Source organism: Puma concolor, chromosome B1 (genome assembly GCF_028749965.1).
Source record: "Puma concolor isolate L17-30 chromosome B1, mPumCon1.1.hap2, whole genome shotgun sequence".
Classification (NCBI taxonomy): Eukaryota; Metazoa; Chordata; class Mammalia; order Carnivora; family Felidae; genus Puma; species Puma concolor.
This window is the reverse complement of record NC_141670.1, coordinates 78,425,665-78,452,054: the sequence shown is the minus strand read 5'-3', so window position 1 is coordinate 78,452,054 and position 26,390 is coordinate 78,425,665. Positions and strand designations below refer to the sequence as shown.

Genomic DNA, 26,390 nt, shown 5'->3' with positions numbered 1-26,390 from the left:
AGTTTGTTCTCTGTATTTAAGAGTTTCATATGGTTTGCTTCCCTCTGTTTTATCTCATTTTTCCTTCCCTTCCCTTATGTTCATCTGTTGTGTTTCTTAAATTCCACATATGAGTGAAATTATATATTTGTCTTTCTCTGACTTCTTATGTTTAGCATAATACACTCTAGCTCCATCCACGTTGTTGCAAGTGGCAAGATTTCATTCTTTTTGATCACCAAGTAATATTCCATTATATATATATATATATATATATATATATATATATTCTTTTACAAATGAAGAAACTAAGACATTAAATGGTTAAGTAGTATATAGTTCAAATCATCCCAGCTAGAAATGGGTGGAGCCAGGATTTGAATCCAAGTAGTGGGACCTCAAGAACTAAACTCCTTATAAATATTTTATACTAACTGTATTTGTCATAATTAACATAAGTACTATATTTCATACCTTCTCTGTTTATTTGCACATATATGTACATGAACCCTTTAGCTCATTTTTTTTTTACTTAATATCATGAAATTTCTTTATTTGTAAATGTACAAAGATGCACACTGTCATTTTGACCCTTTACAAAGCATTCCATTATATGGATTTAACATACTGATGGTTTATTTACCAATTTCTTTTGCTGGATATTTGGGTTGCTTCCACTTTCTTGGTATTTATAAACAAGGATGAAAATCTTTGAACATTCATATTTGTGAACCTATCCAATTCTTTTCTTATTATAAATATCTAGAAATTGAATTGCCAGTTCAAATGTTATATAAATATTATAGAAATTTTTAGGATTTTAGGGGCGCCTGGGTGGCTCAGTTGGTTGAATGTCCAACTTCGGCTCAGGTCATGATCTTGCAGTTTGTGAGTTTGAGCCCCACGTTGGGCTCTGTGCTGACAGCTCAGAGCCTGGAGCCTGCTTCAGATTCTATGTCTCCCTCTCTCTCTCTGCCCATCCCCTGTTCGTGCTTTGTCTCTCTCACTCTCAAAAATAAATAAACATTAAAAATAATTTTAAGAAATTCTTAGGATTTGAAAACATTTTGCCCATCAAAAAACTAGGGTCTCTGAGGGAAGACTCTGTGGCAGAGTTTTACATTTGACATACAGTTGATACTTAAGAAATAGTAAATAAATGACTGACTTAATAGGCTCCATTAGTCTATCTGTCACTCATGTGGTCACATGCAGTGGCCAAACAACTGAGGTATCACTAGTATGACCAAATCATACAGTCAAGGGAAAATATGAAAGGCTTGAGTATACAGTCAGCTTTGCAAAACCCCATTTAAAATTCTAGAATTTATTTGTATGTCATCAAGAATAGGGCCACAATACACTAATCAATCACAATTTTCTTTGATCTCTTCTATCTGGCCCATGGTTATATATTTAAATCTCCAAATTAGGACTATTAATTGCATTGTTCAATGATTCCCTATTAATGAAAGATCCTAACAGAAGCAGACCACAGTTCATCCACTTAAGCAAAATATTTTACAAACATTAAGGTGAAATGGCAGGGTCATTTCAACTTGGATGTGAAATGCAGTGAGGGATTCTATCATTACTTTATAATCTTCTCATTTTATTATTCAATTGATCAGAACATCCTAAATACAAACTGTCACATAACACACAAGAAACTCCCGAATGGTCACAAAACTAGGGGAAGAAGTCTGGGCTCACTTGCCTAAGTTACAGAATGCATTTACAGAAATACAGTTGTCATACCTCCAAGTGCACCAAATATTATAAACAACAACAACAAAAATAGCTCTAATAAATAAGTGCAGAGAAAATTAATTTCCTTGGTGGAAAATTAACATTTAGAATGCACTCACATTTATCACTATTGTCATAAAAAGAGCATGTTAATGTATGGTAATCTTTGAAGTTAGAATTCAAAGGTATATTGAAGAACTTCACTTCCTTAAATTTGAAAATTCAGAGGTATTCAATTTTGGTTTTGCTCTGCAAATCAAATGTAGAGAAATCTGGCAAAAGGAAATCATACATTTATAAGATTGTATTTCTTCATGTATTGTCCAAGGAAATTTCTTTTGTGGAGCCAATATTTTTATGGTCTACCTAAAAATATTATGTGTCTCCCTTAGAAATAAGTATTTTCCAAGGCATCTTCAGGGGAATTGTAAGTAGTTTATATACAGCTTCCCTCACAGGGGTCTATTCGTATTGAACAGAAATCTTCCAGAAGTCTCACAAAGAGTTGGGCAATTCATGCTAATTAGTGCTGGAACCTGTCCCTGCATTGTTAACAACCCCCTACCTGATTTCCAACTGATTCTATTGTCCTTTCTGTTGCTTATATCCTCATGGCTAAGTTTCCTTATCTTTATTATGTGGTGAACTAGATTTCAGTAAAAATTTCACTCTAATGGCATCTTATTTGTCTAGTTAAGCACAGGTTTTCTAATACCCTGAGTCACCATGTCCCAGAACACTTATTTGTCTTTCCTTCTGTATTCCCATCACACTTCTAACATTAATGAAATGAAGCTAACTGCAAGGTAGGAAACAAGTTACTGCCATAAGCTAGCTATAAATAAAGACAAAGCAACCCTAGTGGATTGAAGTTCAGGCTTTATGTGCCCCAGGCTGTTACTGGGAGTACATGGACTTGCTCTTAATTTCAGAGGGTGTTGATCTTCCTCATTAGGTAGGACATGTTTTCATTAAAAATGGGATGTTAGGGTGTCAAGAGACCTTTATCTTCCACCAGTTGCAGAAGAAACAATTCTTTGAGAAAGACTCAACTCTCTTGAGAAAGACATACTGAAATATACTCTACCTGATCAGATTTATTATTAATGAGTGCTCCACTTGTCCCTAAGTCATTATTATTCTTTCTTGAATCTTCAATCCCATTGAAATACACAGAAAATGGTAGATTTTCAAATTAGTTCAGTTAACTTTTCCAGTTATTAAAAGCGTACTTGAAATTCTAAACTATTTGGTTAAATTGGTCTATTAACTACTCTTTTAGCAGTTACCACTCTGCTAGATCAACCTGGGTCTTGGTTTAAATTAAGGCCAAAAGCAAATTTTTTTTAAACTGGTAAATTCCCAATATAATCATTTCTTTTCCTTTGCAATTAACATCTTCCCCTACCATGGATAAAACTAAACCCTCAGTATTAGAGCTTTACATAAATTCCACTCTTCCAAATTTGAATATCATATCACACTTATGCCAACAAAGTGTTGACTTCTGAGCATCAATCTCCTAGTGTTAAGCACAGATTGTTGGATAAATGTTGGAAGGTCCATGATATTCTTTATAGCCAGGGAAACATTTTCTCAAATTTTTATTATTTATTACTGTGCTAATTATCCCAAATTTCTGACGATGTTACATAATGAAATAATGTAAAACAAATGACTGAAAAACACATTTAACAGAGCAACATTGATACTCTACAAGTATAAACGTTCCTACAAAATGTGCTGAAGAACCTTTAGAGGTTCTGTAGCCCTAGGGCCAACAGTTATGTACACAATTGTAAAGTTACCTTGAAGATGACTGTGCTATTTAATGGAATAATTCGGAAAAGTAACTGACTCATCTCCACACATCTTTGGAAAGCAGAAGCAAATGCCTTCCCTGAAACTATGCTCTACAGGATCAGTCTCATCTTCCGTTAGAAAAAGACTAACTTTAATTTTTTTTTTTTCAACGTTTATTTATTTTTGGGACAGAGAGAGACAGAGCATGAACGGGGGAGGGGCAGAGAGAGAGGGAGACACAGAATCGGAAACAGGCTCCAGGCTCCGAGCCATCAGCCCAGAGCCTGACGCGGGGCTCGAACTCACAGACCGCGAGATCGTGACCTGGCTGAAGTCGGACGCTTAACCGACTGCGCCACCCAGGTGCCCCAGAAAAAGACTAACTTTAAATTATTAAATTAAAAAAGAAAAATTATAACTTAACTCTGCTCCATAATTGCTGCAGAGGAGTTATTAAAATTCCAAACTTATGTAATATTATCATAAAATATGGCATTTTTCTCAAGAAAGCCACAAATTGGATTTGAGCTTATGCACTGTAAAACCCAGATGGTTTGCTTAACTACTCAGACATCCTCCAGTTCAAAAGTTAATTGAATTGAAAACTAAAATTTTGATAATTGATATGCTTTAAGGGACTCAAGCAGAAGGACAAATTAGGATCCCGCACGACGTGTTAATAGACTTGAGAAACTACAATTGGTCAGAAGTATTCGCATAGTAGAATAAAACTATACATTTTCTATAGGTTAGCTAATTACACATTACCTGGACTTAACATGGTGCTGATGCTTTTCTTTCTCCATTTTTTTACTCACTGATTCAATATTAGTCACTATTTTACCCAGTTTAACTTGTTCTGGAATTTAAAAAAAAGAAAAAAAACCTTTAATTGTATCCTCTTCGTTTTCAAGTTCTAAGTGCATATTTTGAATTAAATTGCAAATTGCAGATTTTTTAATAACAAGAGGTACAATATTTTTCAAACAAATTACTAACACAAAGATACTCTAAAAACACATTTGAGTGTTTTTTTTTCACCCCACGCTCCTCAGATGTTTTGCAATTACCAAAATTTAGTACTGAAGGTATAGAGTAAATGAAGTGCATATATCAGAAAGGAGGTAGCTCCCCAAGAAATGTCTGTAACAGCACAGTACATACAAATGAATACCAAAGCCCCGTTTATACATATCAGCATTATTATCACCATTATCGTCATAAGGCTTAGCTTTTATGGAGAGCTTGCTATTTTAAAATAATTTAGCAATCATTAGTTAATGTAAGTAGGAATACTCATCAATTTGATAAAGCAAGACTGACGTCCAAAAAAGGCAAAGTTCTGCTTTAAAAAAAAATTGAGGTTTTAAAGTCTAAAGAGAAATTTACATAAATATTTTTAAATACCTATTCCTTTCTATTTTATATAGATAATAGGACTAATATAGTTTGAGACATTATCACAAAATATTAATTCAATATCTATTAAGCACGTTCTAGCTACCTGCTCAAGTATAAGAAAGATACACTAAAGATACAGGAAACTTATGAAGTGAAACCCTCTGTTTTAAAAAAATTTACAAACTAGTTGGTGTGTCAATACTAACAGAAGAGCACAGTTGACTATCTTATGTTAATTTAGATTTAAAATATGTAACACAAATATAAAAATTTTGGAGAAACAGAAAACAGAATGTTAAAATTTATTGACTATTTATATACCAGGGATGTTGGTTAGCCTTCCCCATAAATTGTCTCACACTTAAGCCTCAGAACCAGTTTTTGGCGCGTTTGTTTGTTTGTTTTTTGGTGAAGTGCAATGATTACTCTCTTTTACATGGAAGGAGAACAGCTTACCCAAGATCGGGGAAGTTAAAAAGTACAGAGACAGAGCTCCAACTTCTATCCCTCTGACTGTAAGTTCCTTCATCACTATAGCCCCTGCAGCTCAGGGGGCTCCCCTCAGCTGCCTAATGAGGGAAAGAGGGCCATTTCTGTCTTGCTTACTTTGGAGGGTAACAATAGAGCTCAAAAGACATACTTTATATAAAGACACTAATAGATGGAGAAATATGAGGAAGAAGCAGGGAAGGAATTTATAAGTTTTAGTCTTAAAAATAGAAACATTTAAAAATATTTGCCATATGCTAAATGTGCTAATTCCTATACATGGGTTATCATATTTTACTCTCACAAGCACAACACAAATTAGGTTCTATTATTATCCTCATTTTACAGATGAGGAAAATGAGTCAGAGAAAGAGATTAACTTCCCCAAGGTTATATAGCTAACAGTAGGTAGAGTCAATATTCAAACCCAGGTAGGCAGTCCTTGGAGCCTGCATTGTTAATCAATATGATACTCAATATGCATATTTATTTTATTTCAGGAATATCTACTGAGTGAAAATTGCTATGCTAACTCCTAAACAGGGGAGATATAAGACACAACAATTAATAAAACATGATTGGCACTTTCAAGGGACAGCATGACTAACAGCAAAAATTATTGCAGAAAAGCAAAGGAGCAAAAGGATAGGGAGGAAAGATCACGAGAAGGTGTGATCCAGAGATCTAAGGAGTGAATTTTATAGTGATGCTAAAGAAAGTAAGATTGGGTTACTATAATAATTAATAAAGCAAAAGATATGCCGATTGGGGGGGGTTAAATTCATTTTTTTAGTAATCTCTACACCCAACATGGGGCTTGAACCCACAACCCTGAGATCAAGAGTTGCATGCTCTTCTGGGCCAGCCAGGTGCCCTTATATGCCCATTTTTAATAAAATCTGTTAAAAAACTTCAGGCATAATCCATTTAAATGCTAAACTAAAAGCCTCTACAGTAGCATTTAACTAAATCATGTTAGGACTGCATCCAAAATTTAAAAAAATAAGTATAGTTATATCCCTTTAAAAAGAGGGATTTCTAGAAAGGCAATTAAAGCATATAAAAATCCAACATTACTTCTAATTAGCTTAATAAACCTTTGGATGGGGAACCAGACTTATTGTATGCCTTTGGGCAAATTATATCATCTCAGAGTTCATAACTATTCCCTTTATGTAAAATCTAGTCTCTAAACCAATTACATCAAACTCAAATTCAGTTCTAGAATGTAAATTATAAATCACCTCTGGTTAGAATAATTGGTAAATAAGAGACAAACAGGGAGACTCGGAGAAGAAAATGCAGGTAAAGCAATAAATTTTTAGGGCTTTTGTAATGAAATCAAACATACGGAACATAAGGCATTGGAACTGCCAAAGGACTCTAGTCCTTAACACTGTGTACCATGCTTTCTTCAGAGTTCAGCTGGAATGGACCATTCATTCACCTGGAATCAATCATCCATTTGATTTCCTTCACTTCTGAGTACTTCACCTGTCTCTTCATGGACTCATGTTGCCTTGCCACCTCCAGCTGTTGTGCATGCCCCACAGCTCTTTCTTTGGCTGCCTTCTAACCCTTTACTTGAATGATCTAGCCAATGCCCATAGCTAAATTAATCAACTAAATGTAGATGCCTCACAAAATCTATATATCTTGCCCAGCCTGCTCTCAAGTGCCAAATTTGAATAACAAACTATCTCTATATACATGTCCCAAGACATCCCAATTAACATTTCTCTCTCACAATTAATGACACTACCATCCATCCATCTACTTGGAAGTTACTTATACTCATTCTTGCTCAGTTTCCTCCTACAATCAGTCATTAAATCCCTTCCATCCTTTCCCAAACATAGGGCCTCAAAACGGACCTTTGTCTTCTCTCCTTTGAAAACTAATACCTTCCTTCCTTGGATTCCTGCCTCCAACCAAAATACCCTCCAATCCATCCTCCTTACTTTCCATGAGTAATCCTTGATTTTCAAGTTAGGGATTTAAAATTATCATTGTCATTTTTTTAACTTTTTAATTCATTATCATGGGTTTTTACTTATTTTTAATGTTTATTAATTTTTGAGAGAGTGTGTGTGTGCATGTGTGCACAAGCAGGGGAGGGGCAGAGAGAGAGGGCGACAGAGGATCAGAAGCAGGCTCTGTGCTGACACCAAACATCGAGATCATGACCTTGAGCCTAAGTCAGACACTTAACCAACTAAGCCACCCAGGTGCACCTCATTGTCATTGTTTTAAAATTTAATTTCACTGTAATCAGAGAACATGAAGTATAATTCCAAATTCTTTGAAGTTTATTGATTCCTACTCCATAAAACAGTGTGTAGTCAATTTTTCATAATGTTCCATATTTGTCTGAAAAATATATATCCTCTCATTGTTGTTCTATATTGATCTAATAAGTTGACTTTTTTTAAGTTTATTTATTTATTTGAGAGAGAGAATGTGTGAGCAGGGGAGGGGCTGGGAGAGAGGGGGAGAGAATCCCAAGCAGGCTCCATGCTCTCAGCGCAGAGCCCAACAGGGGGCTCAAACTCACAAACCTTGAGGTCATGACCTGAGCCAAAACCAAGAGTCGCATGCTTAACAGACTGAGCCACCCAGGCACCACAATGAGTTAACCTTCCTAATGTAGTTGTTTAAATCAAATTTTATAACTTTACTGATATGTATACACATATAATTTATCTTTCGCTGGACCATTTGAAAGTAAGCTGAAAACAGTATGACATTTCTCCTTTAAATATTTCATTACATAGCTCCCAAGAACAAGTACATTTCTTACACATTCATAATCCCCACCTAAGGATTTAACATTGATAAAATAATATTATCCAATAAATTGCCTATAAAAATTCCCCTAACTGTCCCCCAAATACCCTTTATAGATGCTTATTTATTTCAATCCAGGATCTAAACAAGGATCATATATATCTCTTAGATCTATTTAAACCTAGAAATTCCCTGTGAATATGGTAGCCACCAGCATATAACTACTGAGTCTTAAAATGTGGCGATTCTGAATTAAGATATACTATATGTATAAATACAGTCTGAATTTCTAAAATTTACTACAAAAATGTAATATTTCAAATTAAAATGTTATATTAATTAAATACTTAAGTAATATCTTCCTATATTGAACTAAATAAAAATATGTCATTGAAATTAATATCACCTGCTTTTTCTTTATCTTTTTCCATGTGGCCACCAAAAAATTTTAAATTGCATCTGTGGTTTTCAATGCCTTTCAACAGGACAGTACTGACCTAAAACATTCCTCCTATTCTTTTTTCATCTTGAAGGCAATCTGAATTCTTCCCATTGTTTCTTTATGACTAGATTAAGATTAAGCATTTTTGACTGGAAGAGTACAGAAATGTATGGTGTCCTTCCTACACATCCTATGAAATCTCATCAAAAGGTGTTGCTAAATTTGGGCATTAGATTTGGGTGGCAACTGTCAAATATTTCTATTATGAATATATATTTTCCTCCTGTAATTAATAAATAATTTCTGGCTGATACTTTGGCTGTTCCAAAATTCTAATTCAGGTGGCTAAAAGCAACCAATCTTAGTTAAGCTAGACGAGTGGAATTTAGTAGGAACCTAGTTTTCTGGAACTTAGAGTGTTAATAATTCAGGTATTGGATACTGTAAAAGGTAATGTGTTCCCCATCACAGGTATTTCCTGGCAGAGACTGGACAGGGACTTTCCAGAAAACATTAATTAAGGAACTTTGTATCATGAAAATAGTTGGGCTAGAAGAATGTTAACGTATCTTCAATGCAGAGATTTAATGATACTAAGAAAGTGCTTCACACAGGTTAAATCCAGATCCTTTTCATTCAAAAAATGAGATTTTAGGTTTTGTATACTGAGTAATTATAAAATGCTTTTCTTTTTATTTTATTTTATTTTAAATATATGAAATTTATTGTTAAATTGGTTTCCATACAACACCCAGTGCTCATCCCAAAAGATGCCCTCTTCAATACCCATCACCCACCCTCCCTTCCCTCCCACCCCCCATCGGCTCTCAGTTTGTTCTCATATAAAATGCTTTTCTCACCTTTCTCTCTTTTTAGGACCCACTGTTTAAATTATATTCAATCTCATATGAATTAGAATAAAATTTAAAACTTAATGTTGCAAATTTAAAGACAGATTCATTAGTCAAGAATGACAGATTGCAATTTACTGACATTTCACATTCTAGTGTGTGGGCTGGGTGGATGTCATATGATTTTCTACTGTTGGAATTTCTAGCACATGTGTGTTATATAGAATGCCAATTCCTCCCTAGATTGTGAACTCTTTCATGGTCTCTTGAGGACAGGGATTGTGTTTTTATCCAACATCCACTTATTCAATCATTAATTCAACAAATATTTACCAAATGCCTCTAATGTGACAGGCAGTCTGCTAGGCACTGGGGATGCAAGACATAATGTGGGGATTATGAAGGTTATATCCTAGGGAATTCAATAACTAAATAATTAATTACACAAATAATTGAGTACTTCCAATTGCAGTGCTAAAAAAATCTATTTCCATTATCTCATACATTTAAGACAAGGAATGAAATATATCCTTTCGCTTTTATAATTAGGAGCCTATTCATGGAGAGTTAAAGGCAAAGATAGAAGCAGAAGCAAGATTTCACTGCTATGAAGGAATAAACTCATTGGAAATAATAAATGTAGACTCTCTTTTTAAAAAGTGTAGTTTGAAGAGGAGGAGAGAGATGAAATGACCATCATGGGGACATAAGTTTGAGAAAGAATGTTTTGGTGTCGATATATTTTTAAGATGAGGAGATTTTAGGATGCTTATAATATTGTAAGAAAGGAAAAGGTGGAGACATAAGAAAAAGAAATAATATGTAATAGACAAGGTAGGTTCCTGGCAAGAAGGGAAGGGATGGGATAGAATTTACCCATATTCTAGAGAAAATAGATATATTTTCTTTTCAAGAAGGTAGATAAGGTTTTAGGTAGCTATGAATAAGTTTCTAAAGAGTTCACTATCAAGAACTGTATTTTCTCCATGAAGTAGGAAGTGAGATCATTTACTGGGAGAGGGGTGTAGAAGTTTGATAAGGATCTTCAGGAGAGTGGCAAAGATTTGAAATAAACAGTAAGTGTGGTGGGTAAACAAACTGACCAAGTTTAAATAAAAGGTTTTAACTCTGATTACCTCATAACACAGTCATCATCACAGCTATCACTTCAAAACAAAACAGAACAAAACCTTCTCTTTGCTTTATAGGAAAATGATTAAACTGGCTGTCTACACATAGTTTGCACTTCCTCATCCCCACTTCCGATCCACTCCCAGTAAAGGTTGCTCAGACACCATATCAAGGGCACAATGACTTCCATGCTATCACTCCCACTGGACAAATCTCTGTCTGCTTTTTCCTGGGCTTTCAGCAGTACACAATGGTTAACAGTAACCCTCCTGTGAAGGGATTACATGACACTTTCTTCTGGTTTTGCTCCTAGGAAAACCAGGCTGCTCATCTTCAATATCTTTTGCTGACTCATCCTCTTTTATCAACCCTCTAAAGGGTTGAGCCTCTATCACAAGCCCTTTTGTATTAATTTCACTTGTTCCTTAGGAAACTTCATCCAGGTCCTTGGACAAATTATGTCCATATAACAATGACTCTAAAACTTTATTGTCTATACCACATCTGTCCTCAAAATTTCACTCGTGTATACAGCTGTCTTACATGTGAACTTGCATGTTAATAACTATCTCAAATATATTTAACAGAACTCTTGATTTTCTCTCCCAAACTGTTCTTTCTTGTATTTCTCATGTCTGTAAATGATATTATCATACAGCCACCCATTCAAATCAGAATCTCATTAACTATCACTAAGATATATCTCTAATTTGGCCATTTCTCTCCAATTTCACTAATACTACAACAATTGCCAGTATAATACTGCATAGAAAACCAAACCAAAAATCAGTGGATTACAAGTTTAGATTTTTGTTGCTCACAACTCTTCAGCTTGGCCAGAGCAGCTCTGAGTCAGCTGGCTTAGATGGGCCAGGCTGGAGAGTTCAGCTACCTGGGGCACAGTTTTTCATGGCAGATTGTGGAGTATAAGAGGCAAGTTAAACCACCAATACATTTAAAGCTATTGCTTGCATCATGTCTTCTTATCTTCTATTGACCAAAGCAAGCACAGGGCCAGTCTCACAATCAGTGGGTCAGGGAAGCGTACTCCAATCCAAGGTGGCAGAGGAAGAGAGTGAATACGTGTTGAACAACATTAGGAGTGAAAAATAGCTTTCTGGTTAGTCTATTTCCCTCTAGCTTCTATTACTTCATTTTACACACAGAGGTCAACATATCTGGTTAAGATGGAATTCTGATCATAACATTTGCCTTAAAACCATTCAATCACTTTCCACCACTCTTAAAACAAAAATCAGCTTCTTGCCATTACTTACAGGGCCATACATCATCTGATTCCTGGTCATCTCTCTCACAGGATTTCATATCACTATCCTTATTTTCTCTGCCATTACTCTACATCCACAATGGTTTCCTTCCTTTCAGAACCTTCAATGAGTCAATTCCTGTCCCCTCTCAAGGCTTTTCCACAGCCTGGATTTCTCTTCATATTGCTGCCAGTGATGTGTTGCAGCTGGTTTATACAGCTTTCAATGGCCGGTTGTTAAATTTTTAGAAATTTTTGCAATCCAGATGTTAAACCATTGGTAGCCTGAAATTAGCCACAGTGGGATATTTACACCATGAAAGTCAAGACATGTTATATCAGGCTTTTTTTTTTTCTTTTTCCAGAGTGCTAGTTTACCAGCACACCACTGGTCCTCCTCTCCGTGACATCTCACATCAAATATGAGTTCCTCAGAGATGCCTTCAAGACATTTGCATCTAAATATATCCCCACAGTCTATTACATCACTCTATTTCCTTCATTGTGATCTTTGTGTTTTGTGATTATCTTCTCTATTCATATGCTTTTTGTCAATCCTATCCCAGCAGAATGTAAGCTCCATTTCACAACTATATCATCAGTGTCAAGAAGAGTGGCTGACAGGGGCGCCTGGGTGGTGCAGTCGGTTAAGCGTCCGACTTCAGCCAGGTCACGATCTTGCGGTCCGTGAGTTCGAGCCCCGTGTCGGGCTCTGGGCTGATGGCTCAGAGCCTGGAGCCTGTTTCCGATTCTGTGTCTCCCTCTCTTTCTGCCCCTCCCCTGTTTATGCTCTGTCTCTCTCTGTCCCAAAAATAAATAAACGTTGAAAAAAAAAATTAAAAAAAAAAAGAGTGGCTGACATATAATAGATGTTTAATGAATGAATGAATGAATGAATTTTTTCTAGCATGTTATTAGCTATTTATGAATTGAGATTTTTTAATTCCCTTTCTAACTCATGCATAGCATTATAAATCAGAAGCACAGTAAATGTTACTTGTATAAATGAAATAATTTATTCATGCATTTACCAGGTACAGATATAATGAATTTTAGTCAGAAAGGGGATATGCTAGACAAGTTGTCTGAATACTTCAGATTTTACTATATATTTTTATACTCCATTCTCATGTAGGTATTTTTGTCCACAATATGATATCATTCAACTAACAAATGGTAATTGACTACCTCCTTCAGCCATGTGCCAGAGACCATGGAGGTTATAAGAAAATGGGAAAACACCACCACCACTTTCCAAAAGTTTGTATTCTATTAATCACACAGTAAAGACAATCATTCATTCATTTGTGAACAAATCCCTCAAGTGCCTAGCCTAGCATGTATTAGGTACTCAATAAATGCTGAATGAATAAACAAAACCCTGCCAGGAACCAAGAGCAGATTGAATTAAATAAAAGAGAATATAAAGTTCTCTGTGATGTCAGAAGAAGAATACTGGAAATTAATACATATTTTGTCAGTACAATTTAACTATACTATGAGACCTCAGTGTGTAAAACAATAATGCAAAATGTACTAAAATAACAAATATATAACTATTTTCAGAAATCTAAAAATATAATGTAATAGTAATGAAAAAGAAGACAAAGATTATACAACTCCAATCTCCTATAAAGTTTAAGACAATTTACTCAAGTATAATCAATTCAATATCTACCAGGTACAAATTATTATGTTAACTGATATCCTATTTTAGGAATCTGAATCTCATCCCCTAGGGGGTATACTGCATTATTTATTAGGGATCACACAGAAAAATGATTAAGAGGACAGAGAGACTTGAGGGGGTATAAATTTGAACTTTATCACCAGTGTGACCCTCAGGAAGTTTCATCATATCTCTGAGTTCATCTTCCTCACTTGTAAAATGTGTATGATGACAATAGGTTACCATGAGGATTGGATGAGTAATACATACAAAGGACTTAGCACAACAACATCTGGTACATAGCCAATGCTCAGTACAATTCGTGGTGGTGATGGTTAAAGTAACATGTTATTGATTATAGTCCATACAGGATATGAAGCAGACATGTAACATGTTATAAAGTGAAAGCTATATGTGCTATAATGTGCTAACAAAATACTATATCAAGTATGTAAACTTTTAGTAATAGCACAACGTATTGAAAACAAAACACAAAGTCGTATTATGCTAAGTAAATATTCCTATGCCTAAAACTTTTCTATCAAGCATTCATTTCTCTCTTATCTACTCATAAAATACAGCAGTACTCATTAAGCCTTTAGCAAATTAGGCAGCATACACTCTTCCCCCAAAGCAAAATAATGCCAGATATCCCCTACTGAAATAGCTGAATCTCTACCAAGTAAATATCATAGCTAAAGGCTTAACAAAATTGCCCGGAAGAAATGTATTTATATTGATCTTCTTAGGGCACCTTCTCCTACAAAAAATAAAACTAAAAAACCAAACAACAATAAGAACCAAAGATGTGGGTACAGTTACATGACTCTTACAAATCTGAACCTTCGCTCGGCCTTACCGGGCTCTTGTCCACTTGACGGAAAAATACTGGTGCATATCCCCAGTCAGCCAATCTTGATCTTTCCCTTACATAAAATTAAAACAGGTGGCAGGAGATAATTCTCTATGAATATTTTTACTTTTGTGCACTGTCAGGGCTTTCTGGGCAACAAATTCTGGCACCTGGGTTAAAGGATGCCTGAATGGCAAACAAGCCAAGTAAGTTAAAGGTAGAGACTCAAAAGAGATTTAGAGGCACCTCCCCTGGAGACATTTATTTACATTCCAAAGACTAATAAACAGAGAGACCTTCACTTCACCTCCTTCTATCATTTATAAAGCACTTGTGAGCTTTCTTGCACTCACTCTCGCTCTCTTTCTCCCTCTCTCTCCCTTTCTCTCTCTCTCTCTCTGCCTCCCTCCTCTCCCCTCTCCCTTCTCTGCTGTCTCTCTCTGCAGGGAAGAAAGGGCAATTGTGCCAAATGCCCCCAAATAAACTCTAAAATTCGTAATTGCAGAGTTCCTCTTCGTGGTACTAACTCCACTGTATATGAGGTACAGGGAAACTGAGGTAAGATGTTCTTCTGAGTAATTAAGTCTATCTCTGATACAGAAATCTCATGTTTCTTATCAAGATAGGTAGATGTGGATGGATGGATGGATGGATGGATGGACGGACATAGATAGCCAGATTGCTAGCTAGCTAGCTAGCTAGCTAGCTAAAGATATAAAACTTAACATAAGCAGGGTTGATGTACTCCTTTCCCTCACAGATGAGCCACATTGAGGGAAGTTAAGGAACTGACTTCCAGATGTGTGAGTGTTCTACCTAGCTCTGTCAGGTCACCACCCTTCATACCTGTTCCCCATGCTCCCTCCTCACCATGCAAGGAAGTCCATCTTTGGGTTATGACTCCAAAAACCTTAGCACTATTCTCTTTTAGCTTATAGCTGGGCACCTACTAAACTCTCTAGTTCTAAACCATTCCATTGCAATATCTCTCAAGAGTTTTTGAAAACAACTTGCTACAAACACTCATTCCCTCAGGAAATGCATCATACCAGAGAGTATGAGATACTTAAAGTGAGCAGTGTGGGCATATGGATTAGCAGACTGAGCTGGCTGGTCCACCGCTGGCCTTGGGTAAGACACTTAGCCTCTCTAAGCTTCAGTTTCATCATTCTTAAAATTAGGGAATGATACTTCTGAGTGTTATAAGTTAGACTCTAATGTGTTCAGTAAGTTGTCAACTATCTGCATATAAAGCACTGCCTGTATAGGCGCTCAGAATAGGGAACTGTTGCTGCTTATCATTGATGTGTGTATTGTCTCTTTTGCTTTTCATAAAGACAAAACATAAATTCCTCAGCACTTGCTTTACCTAGCAGGACTCTTATATTACTAAGGCCATCACCAGAGGGACCCAAGGACCTCATCTTTCTTTCCCATTGTGTCTAATCTAAAGAATACAGGAGACTTGCTAATAACCCCAAATCCCTCTGAACATGCTTCCTAAAAGTGAGGCATAAAAACACACAAACTGAGTCTCAGAAGCAAGTAAATACATCACACTCTAGCACAGGCCCTGAATTCGATCTTGAGAACTCAAAGATCTTATTTGACCCTACCCAGAATACTGTCTGCAGAAACCTGGGAAGGTAGCAGTCATCAGGAGTAGGTGACAGATATAAAGACAAATCAATGTAAAGCTAATTAAATTCACATGTTAGGGAACAAAATACAAGCATTCATGGAGAAACCTAAAATACCACAGCCCTTAATCATAACCATTTAGTAACCTTGACATGGCAAGGAGGGTATTCATTTATAATCTTATCCCTCACAGCAGATATTCCTGGGGTGAGAAGGGTGTAATTACTAGGGCAGGACTGCTAAACATAGAAGGTGGTAGCTTTAGGCATTAGGGAGTGTTTGCAAATGGAGATTGCTTTATTTATTAATTTCTGAAGCATAAATCATGCTGCATCTTGCAATGGTGTTGTCATTTCTCTTGCATGCACACACTGAATTACTGAGCAGTGCTATGCAATGTGTCTCACACACACTAGCACTTCCATTTCATACTTCACAGTTTTAGTGTCACTTTGAGGTTTGAAATGTTTCACAGTTATTTGCTATATGTGGGTGCCAAAAAAAAAAAAAAGTCAGCCTATATCACTGAAAAAGATGCTGCAAGAATAGAAAATGGTTAGAGTCATATGGGAATGTTTGTCCCATTAACATTCAGAACTTTATCAAGAATCAATTTACCTTTTATCAAAATCTAATTTATGCTTTACAGATGCATGGGAGCATACAATTATTTTGCTCACCACATACACTTCTCACAAAGTTAAATATAAACTTTTATTGATATAGATAAGATTCTATAATTAGGAGGAAATTGAAAACACCATACATATTTTCTAGCCTACAACTTGCCCATATGCTCTAACATAACAAACCCCAAATCCTCAATCCAGTCACCTGATCTAATCCAGTGTAAATATTGAGCGAATTTCTATGTATATATCTTGACACGTTTCAGTTTAATGTGCTGAAGTCAATCTATTTAAATAAAGATAGAATGGCTTATATCTGCCATAAATATAAATGTGTTAAGACAGATCATACACTGAACAATATATGGATCGACATCGACAAATAATGACAGGCGTTTTACTATCAATTCTTGTAAAGCGCTACCACACCTGATGACGTCCTATTTCTGCCTATATACTTTTACTGATGACTCCCTTACTTTTACACGCACCCCCAGTATTCTGGCATATGACCACCCACATACCACATGTATATTTTTATTAACATAACCTGTCTAGTTGTCAGCCACAAAACTGAATAAACAAATAAATAAATAATAAACATGTTAAGACACAAACAAAAAAGGAAGCTTTTCACACGAGAAGTGTCTAGAATAAGCACTTGGCAGAAATCAAGCACTAAGTAAAGATGTGTCCTCTTCCTCTCCTTGTCTTTCTAACTGCACAAGATGTCTCCTCAAGCTTAAATGTCTGGTTTGTTTCATTACAAATAGATTCCGAGAGCCTGGTAAGCATGAGAAGAAAGCAAAAAGAGAAGTAAGCAAATACAGATGGAAACTCAAGTAGTGACATGTTTGGGTATGCTCTGAATACTGTTTAAGAGATTTTTTTTCCCCTCCTAGGAAGAGGAGTTTAGGCCTATCTGAAAGATGATAATTAATTGCTAGAATGTAGGAGAGTAACTTTTCCATATAGCCCTTAACAGAGAAACAGATGATGTCAGAGAAAATAATACTGACTTGTTGCCAGCACTACAAAGAGTCCAAAGGGCTATTCTAGTTGCAAATATTCCAAGAAGAATCCAGGGTAATCCTGAAACTGGGTATTCGGAGATAAGACCAAGCTCCACAAAATGGACAACGGGCGCAAGAAAAGCTCGTTACCACAGAATGCTAGCATCGGTCTGCTTTGTGTTCCCAACTTAAACTCTACCTTGGCAAAAATGCAAAACTGTCTGTATTTGCTATATTTTATATTTGCAACTTTCTCTCTAAATGTATGTACAATTAAATGAATAGCAGCAACAACAAAACTTAAAACATACAACTTCGTTATCATAGAATAAAAGTGGCTACTAGAAAGCAATAATATTACACTATTTAAAAGGTTTTGATTCCACTTGGTTACCTCTGTTAGCTACGTATAATGGATATTCTGACCCAGGATTTACCATTGCCCCAAAGTACTGACATTGTACCAAACTGCCTCAGGAAATTAACAAAAGAGGTCTCACAATAAATCAATTGCAACTCATGTTAAAATTAACACTTCCTAGTGGCATGTTTAGAAATAGGTGGGGAGAAGAGGTGGAAGAAATGGATCAGAAAATACCTGCAGAACTTTTTAAGTATCACAAATTCCTTAAAAAGATAGGCAAGTATTGGTTTAGACAATAGGCCAAGGCCTCGACTGTGGTTTCTAAAGAGACTGATTGGGCCTTCAGTCAATCATGTTTTTGCTTTACACTTTAGTTATAAACATGTCTTGTGTCAAACTTTCTGTCAGATGCTGTGGGGTTAACAAAAGTGACAAAATATATGGTCTGAGTGATCATCAGAATTAGAGAACACCTTATACAGAATAAGAAATAATTTTATTTAGAAAGTAATAATTCAGAGTTTACTTGAGAATGTCAAGGGAAAAATGATTACCATTAAAGGGAAAGTCGGGCTAATGGTTAACTATTGAGTAGCTGAAGCTGTTCTGATTAAAATGTTAGAATATGAGGGGCGCCAGGGTGGCTCAGGCGTTTGAGCATCCAACTCGATATCGGTTCAGGTCATGGTCTCGTGGTCGTGGGATTTAGCCTCGGGTTGGGATAGAGCCCTGTGTTGGGACTGTGGGACTGAGCCCCATGTCAGGCTCCACACTCAGTGTGGGGGATTCTCTCTCTCCCTCTCTCTGCCCCTCCCCCATTCGTACGTACATACGTTCTCTCTCAAAATAAAATATTTAAAATGTTAGCATATGAGAGAATTAATTCATAAGATCCTAACATTCTCTAGAACCCTTTCTCTATTTCACACCACCACACACTACTTCATAAGCTGAGAGTGTCTTTCTCATGTATAAGCACAAGACAGACATATTCCCAAATGCATGGTATTTGTGAAGAATGTGCAAAGCTGGAGAAGTCTCCAGTCTTCCAGTCTTTTTCGCACTCTACTATCAGTACAAAAACATTTTATCAGGGGTTCCAATATATGTATAGTTGTTTATCTATAAATTACACTGGCATTCTGCTTTATTAACTGTGTACATTATAAAACAAAAAATAGACATTTTAATCAGAAGATACAGAAAAATATCAACAGAAACTTCTTACACAACCAGGTATCACATTGCTCAACCCTTGGAATAAGCATTCCCTATTATAATATCAATGGATCAGAGTACAGGGTTGGCAAACCACAGCCAGGGGCAAATTCAGCTCATTACCTATTTCTGTAAATAAACTTTTATTGGAACACAGGCACAATCACCCGTTTACCTACTATCTATGGGGCCACTTTCGTGTTACAAAAGCAGAGTTGAGTAATTGCGACAGGCAACACATGGGCCACCAAGCCAAATATTTTTACTATTATCTGACCTTTTACAAAAACAGTTTGCCCCCCTGCCCCATCAGGATTAATTTTGAAGTATCTAAGGATGGAGAGTTCTACAGATACAGCAATAAGACGGAGCATCTGAAATGGAGAAAAAGAAAAAGGCAGAAGTGACGAATCGGCTAGGGAGGGCAACCAAGTTGCAACACAGACAAACGAGAAGAATTCTCTACCAGAATAAAACTGACCGCAGCATCAGAGAGTATGAACGCAGAACTTAAATACTGGTGAAAATAAAACACAAATCAAAGGTATAGAGGAACAGTTTATTTTTTAAAACTGGTATTTCTTACAATACTCCCACAAAGGTAGGTAACTTCTATCTCAGCACAACTTTGGTTGGCATACCTTTTATATCTACGTCAGCACTTGCCACAAACTTCAGATTAGGGGCCCACAAAATATTTAGGATATCAATGGTTAAAAAGTTTGGTTTAACATGAAGAACGAATAGCACAAATTCCAGTTCAAATCTCTCTCTCACACACACGCACACACATAATTCTAGTCCTCGCATCCTCTAGCAAATATCATAATATTCCCTTAGCTGTGACGGGGGTTCTCTTAAATATGCTACTAAAGATAATTGTTGGAATATGGAGAGTGAAGGCATTCATGTCCCCCATAATCTCCTTCCTTTATGAAGCTTTCTTAAAGTCAATGCCAAAGATCCTAGCATTTATTTATTCTGCAATAGTAGTTTTGACTTTCCCAACTAGAGAGGACAGAAATGACAAAATAAAGATACCTGCTGTGTTTTAGTATGCCACACGTGCCTTAGAATGGGCCTGTGGTAATACACCCAATAAATAATTATTGATTGATTCCTGAGAGGTTATCTGCAAACTGTGTTGTTCCATTTCATCGCTTTTATTATAAAACTGAATACTCTTTTTAAAAAAATGTTTCAGGATGAAGTGGAAAGAGCACTGGACTAAGTGTCTTAGAAATTTAGTTCTAGTCACAGTTGGTGTGACAAACTAGCTTTGTCACACACTGACTTGAGCAAGTTACTTTATCGCTTTTGTTTCTCTCTCAGCATAATGATGGGTTAGAGCAGCTGACAACTAATACCTTAATATTTAGCTCTAAAAACCCTGTGAAAAGATCACATTTAAAGATACAGCAAATCATTTTAAACCATGTTATTCAGGTCAGGTGTTATAAAATGGCAGCTGGAGAGCTGAATCCAGACGCAGATTTGGCCGGGGTCGAGGGGTGTGGGGAGAGGTTTCAATGTTCAAGGTATTGAATCAGAGTGTATCTGGATGGGTGTGCTTTCTCTAGCTTGCCATAGACACTATTCCTCCCATTGATCACACTGGCTATTTTATAGTTACCTACTGATCTCAGAAGGGCATTTAAGTTTGTACCCCATGACTTAAAGCAATTATAATTCTGTTGTTATTTCAATACCTAGGATGATGAAAAACGGAAGTACTATTGTTACTGAATAGAACTTTAGAACACATAATGAGAAGGTACTAAGCTTCTCCCAATATCCTTGAGTTCTTCTTCGTTCAGAAGGCAATGTAGAGTGTAGTGACAAAAAACTCTGAATTTTAGATACAAAAAAATCTTGGTTTCGGCTCTTCTGTTTACCACTAATAAGACCTTTGACCTTGGGTGGCAATTCGTTGGGGCTCTCTGGACCTCTGCTTTCTTACTGGTAAAATGGAGGTGGGGTGGTTAGGCTAAATTGTGTCTGATGTACATTTTATCTCTGCAATTCTGCAATTCTATGAACAATTTCATTGTTTTGACCTTATTTCCTAGAACTTTGAGGAAGCTACAGGCCTTTAGAAATAAACAGATTTATCTAAGCTAAAAGGAGGAAAAGACGCAGGAACACTCTAGTCTGATAAAATCAAAATGCAGCAATAGATGAAAAGGAGGAGTCATTTCCTGCAATGCACACAGCAGTAAATAAAATAATGGAGAAGCCCTCACTAAAACACACAGCCAACAAAGCCTAAAAATTCTTTAGCACTAATACAAAAACAGGCCAATGGTAATAACATTAGACTATGAATTAAAAATACTGCATTGTAGTCCCTGCTGTGCCACTTATTTGTGACTTTAGCTTCTTATTTAAACACATTGAGCCTCAAATTCCTTATTTGCCAAAAGGAGGGAACGATAGTGTTTTGAAACTACAAATATATGTGCATAGAATTTATACAAGTTACAATAGACACATATTGTTGGTAAGATAATCGTCTAGAGTTCCTAAGGGCTAGAAGAGGCAATCTGCCATGGGTCCTAAACACACTGAAAATCATACTGGGTGACAAGAATGCCAGGTTCTGGCTGTTCTTTGCTCTTTACTCAGACTGTTTCTCAGGGTTGTGTTTGCAGCCAGCCAACCTTGAGGAGTGAGGTAATGCCTCTCCCAAGACAGACAGCATGCTTCCTCTAAAAGCCATAGATTCCCTCAAGCTCACATCTCTCAGCTGTAACCCAAACCCACCATGGGAATGGCAGCCCTCCATGTGGCTCCCATGGGACTTGAGAGGAAGGGGAAGGGACGTGGACATGAAGCTCAGCTTGCATGCTCTAATTTGAGTAATGAAGTCCTTATCTCTCTCTGACAGGTCCTGATTCTGTCTTCTGCCTATATCCATGAAACCGTATCAGGCTAACTTTTTAGCTTGTAATTAGGGAGAAATCCCAGACCTTTCAGAGACCTTATGAAAATGCTTGAAAATCCATGATTGCTGTATGAACACAAATTAGAATATTTCATATACATTTCATTTCCTTTTCTTAATAGAAATCTAAGGTAAGTTTATTGTCTACTCTTATGAATAAAGAGTTCTATATTTTAATCTACAACCAGGAAGAGAATTTGTGTAGCGTTTGTGATCTTCCTTATTCCTTATCTCACAAATTGTCCTCTGTTAGGTAATTTACTACACTACCATCAACATCCCATCCCGCCAACCACTCAACATTATTGATGACAAATGCCAGCACCTCACCTCTTTCTTCTTTCCTTGGTCAGAATTTTCCTGCCCTCAAAAGCTAAGATCTTTTAGCCTGACTACCAAGGTCCTGATCCGAGCTAATCCCAGATCTGCCACGCTAATTACAAAGCAAGTTATTATAATGGTATCCAGCACCAAGACCCAAAATATATCCTTTTTGTGGAAACTTTACAAATGATATTTCTGTGCCTTAATTGCACTTGAAATTGTTACAGAAAAAAATAGGTATAGCTGAGAAGACCGTAAAATTGCTTAGGATTGTAGACAGGAACTTGGAGATTTAAGTGCCACCTCTACTATATTTTGTCAGAATGTAAATATAATTGCAGGTGCTCAGAAAAAAAAAAAAAAAAGATAAGTATACCAATAAAAATCTTACATGCTGAACGCCAGGAAAGCAATAACACTTCTATTATAAGCCATTTTATGTGATAATTGCCTTTTGAGAAATAGGGATAGGGATATTATCACTAACAAAAAGGCTTTAAGGAAATGCAAATTCCTGATTAGGATCATTTTCAAGTGAGGTAAACAGCCATTTGTAAACGATTATTTCTTTCTCTGTTTTCTCACCAGCTCTTAGCTTTCCTCACATTTTATACCACCACTTGTTTTAGGTAAAATATTTCAAACACCTTGACATACTTTCTCACCTTGCATTAGGAGTCCTATTTTTCCTGTGCCTAAAACTAAGTCTATGTGAACGGACAGAGGATGTTCGCCAAACCACGATATGCTGTTTGTCCTCAAATGGATTTGGCAGTCTTCTTGTTGTTTATCTACACAGACTTGCCAATGGCATTAAACCACCAGACAGAACAGGAATCTGACTCATCTGCGGCGAATCACAAGGCTCGAGGCTGTAAAGCTGACCAGTTTTGTGACTGGTTGCAGACACAGAAACCAAGGTGAAACAGAGGATGGAACCTGGCCCCACTCCTAATTAAGACACTTCTGCTAAAACCCTATTTCCCAGTACACTTGATGCCAACAACATTTGTCACAGTTGCTCCCTGGCAGTTTATTAAGTAGTTAACGTTTTATTAAGTCTTGAAAACCACATGATACACGAAATTCTAAAACTTAGACGATACACTTGGGCACCAACATAGCTTGGCACCAACATAGCTCGAACACATTTACGTAAAACTAGAACATTAGTTTTCAAATAAACGCCAGGTAAATGGATCATACTAAGTTTTAGATGCCCTACCCAGTGTAATGTTTGAATGTGATCTGTTGACTGAGGAGGAAAGGGAGCACAGACAACCCACTCAGATTTCCAGGAAAATTTTCTTTTTGCAAAAACGCTTTGTAACTGCTTTGTAATAAGACAGCCATCAGCTCTTTTGTATCAGCATGTACGTTCTTATGTTAGTCTTTCAATGAGCCTTTAATAATGTACCTGGTATTTTATAGTTTATATTTTCGCATAGAAATCTTATTTGGTCCTCACAGCAATCTAGTCAGCAGGTATTTTTATCATTGTCATCTAACAAAATAGGAAACTGAGCATGCAATCAATGTGTTAAATGATTTCACCGAGATCATGTAGGAAGAGAACGAGACCTTGAGTTTTTTGTTTTCTTTCTGAAACTCAGATTCTTCCCCAAGCAGATGCAGATTAGACTCCCATTATCATCCACGGACAGACCATCATTCTGGACTACGTTCAGAGAATGGAAGCGCCATGGCAAAGTCTTCTTGTCCCACCCTATCAGACCACCGAAGCTGCTCCTTTAAGCAGTGCAAATATTTCCTCATAGACAGGATGTTCATATCAGAGCTACAAACACAGTAACAAATCTAGGAAGATGTGAAATTCACTCTAGGTGTTAAGAGAATAAAATTTGGAGGCCAACCACCAAAAGAGTACAGCCTCTAGTTACAGTGACAATCAAGATTCGAAAAACATTCCTTTGTCAAGGAGGAAGAGAGACCCAAATCTGTAGATCTGGACAATTAAAATGTCTGTAGGAAACAAATGATTAGAAAACGTGTACACTCATTTGATTTTACTGCTTATGCCATAAAACTTAAAACTTTTTTCCAAATGTAATTATGCCTATAAGTAAATGAAATCAGCTGCAAAAGGCAGATTTGAGCAAACTGGGGTTTCAGCTATTGTGATTTTTTTTTTCTCTAAACAAGGCAAAGGCACTATGTACAAATTAAAATCAGCCTTCATTTAAAAGCCAGGCAAAGAAATGCCTTGGGCAGTATAAACTCCATGTCTGGTGGTTCCAGCATTGGGTCCTAGAATTATAAGCATTATAGTGTCATTGCTAAGTTCTAACTACTCACATAACAATTTTACCTAAGAAACTGTCTAGGAACATCAAAAACACCTTCATAGCCATTTTGGGCAGTTCATTATTGTTGACCCAGCCAAGTAATCACGCCGTCAACTCTTTTACAGAGACAGTCAACCCTTCCCCATATTCTGGCTGCTCCTCCCACTCAAGGAATCCATCTGTGCTTTCATTGATGAATGTGGTATTGTTAGAGAGGATTTTCTAGGTGGATGTAGAAACAGTCACCATTTTCACAATAAAAAGAGGAAAAAAAAAAAAAAAGCAACTGCCAAAGCTCATCCCAAAGCTAATATTCTCACCTTTAAAATATCTGTGTAACATGAGCTGTCTTTTCATTTTTACTAGCAAAAATAGATTCATTTCCTGGAATTTCTTGAGTCCTCTAATACACAGCACAATATATCCATCCCTCAGATGTCATTTCTTTTTCTGGTGAAATTTCTAAAATGCATCAGGTCTCTGTGGCTTTGGTCAGACAGGAAGGTGAACCCCGCAGCAGTACTGGAATATTTTGCTCCTTATCCATACAATCAGTGCTGAATTACCTAGTGGTTTCCACTGGCATTCTTTGTCTTCATCCACAGGATGCCTCTGTAAGGAACTATTGAAAATGATGCTGCCCCTTGGGAACATCTTTGGAATAACCAGGAAAGCCTACAATTGCTACAGGACATAAATGACAATGGCATGATTTTCATTATTATCTAAGATGAATTTGGGCACTTTAAATGTCACCCATCTTCTGAAAGATCATAACTCTGCATGAAAACACAATAGCTTTCCAAAGCAACAAGGAACAGATCAGTTTAATGAGGCAAATTGAGATACAGAGAAGAAAAGTGACTCACTCAAGGTATCCAAGAAATTAGGAGATTTAGCACCACTTCCATGTTCCCAGAGCACTTGGGAGACCCTCATTCCTCCAAGCACCCTTAATTGCTCCTAATGCCACTGAGAAAGAGGATGCATGAGTGGAAAGAATGCAAGCTTTAGAGTCAGAAAGACCTCAGTCCTGGTTCTGCCATTTGCTATCCATGACAACAGCATGGGCACTGTCTCTCTCTGTGCCTGTTTTCTTAACTATACAATGCAACTAATGACATGCCTATCTTGCAAGACATTGGATAATGCATGGCTTAATACAGTGTATAATAAGTAGTAGATGCTCAATATATGTCGTTTCTTAGCTCCTCTGTTCTGTCCCCCATTATTTGGCTTCCAAAAGAAGAATAGTGGAAACATTTTCAATTTCTTAACACCAAAAATTAGCTTCTAGAGATAGAGGTTTCCAAACTTTCATCAAGAAATAAAAAAGCAAAGGTCATTTATTTACCACGCTACCACCTCATATCTCAGTCTGTTTATAAATGCCACTTAAAGGCCACATTTAGTGGTTTAGTGTAGCTGGAAACCAAGAATTTAAGTAGAAAGTGCCATAAATTTAATCACACTGAAGTACTTAAAAGCACCTATTAAATATGCAATGATAACACATTATATGTCTTCATG

General features: G+C 36.6%; 1 protein-coding gene across 2 annotated transcripts in view; it reads right to left on the bottom strand.

Moving 5' to 3' along the window:
• Positions 1-26,390, bottom strand: part of IQCM (IQ motif containing M) — a 461,312-nt gene that overhangs the window by 328,916 nt on the left and 106,006 nt on the right. For both annotated transcript variants that reach the window (XM_025921378.2, XM_086704127.1), the window contains exon 6: positions 4,300-4,390. In XM_025921378.2, coding sequence (XP_025777163.2) covers positions 4,300-4,390 — 91 coding nt within the window. The remainder of the gene's footprint in view (positions 1-4,299; positions 4,391-26,390) is intronic.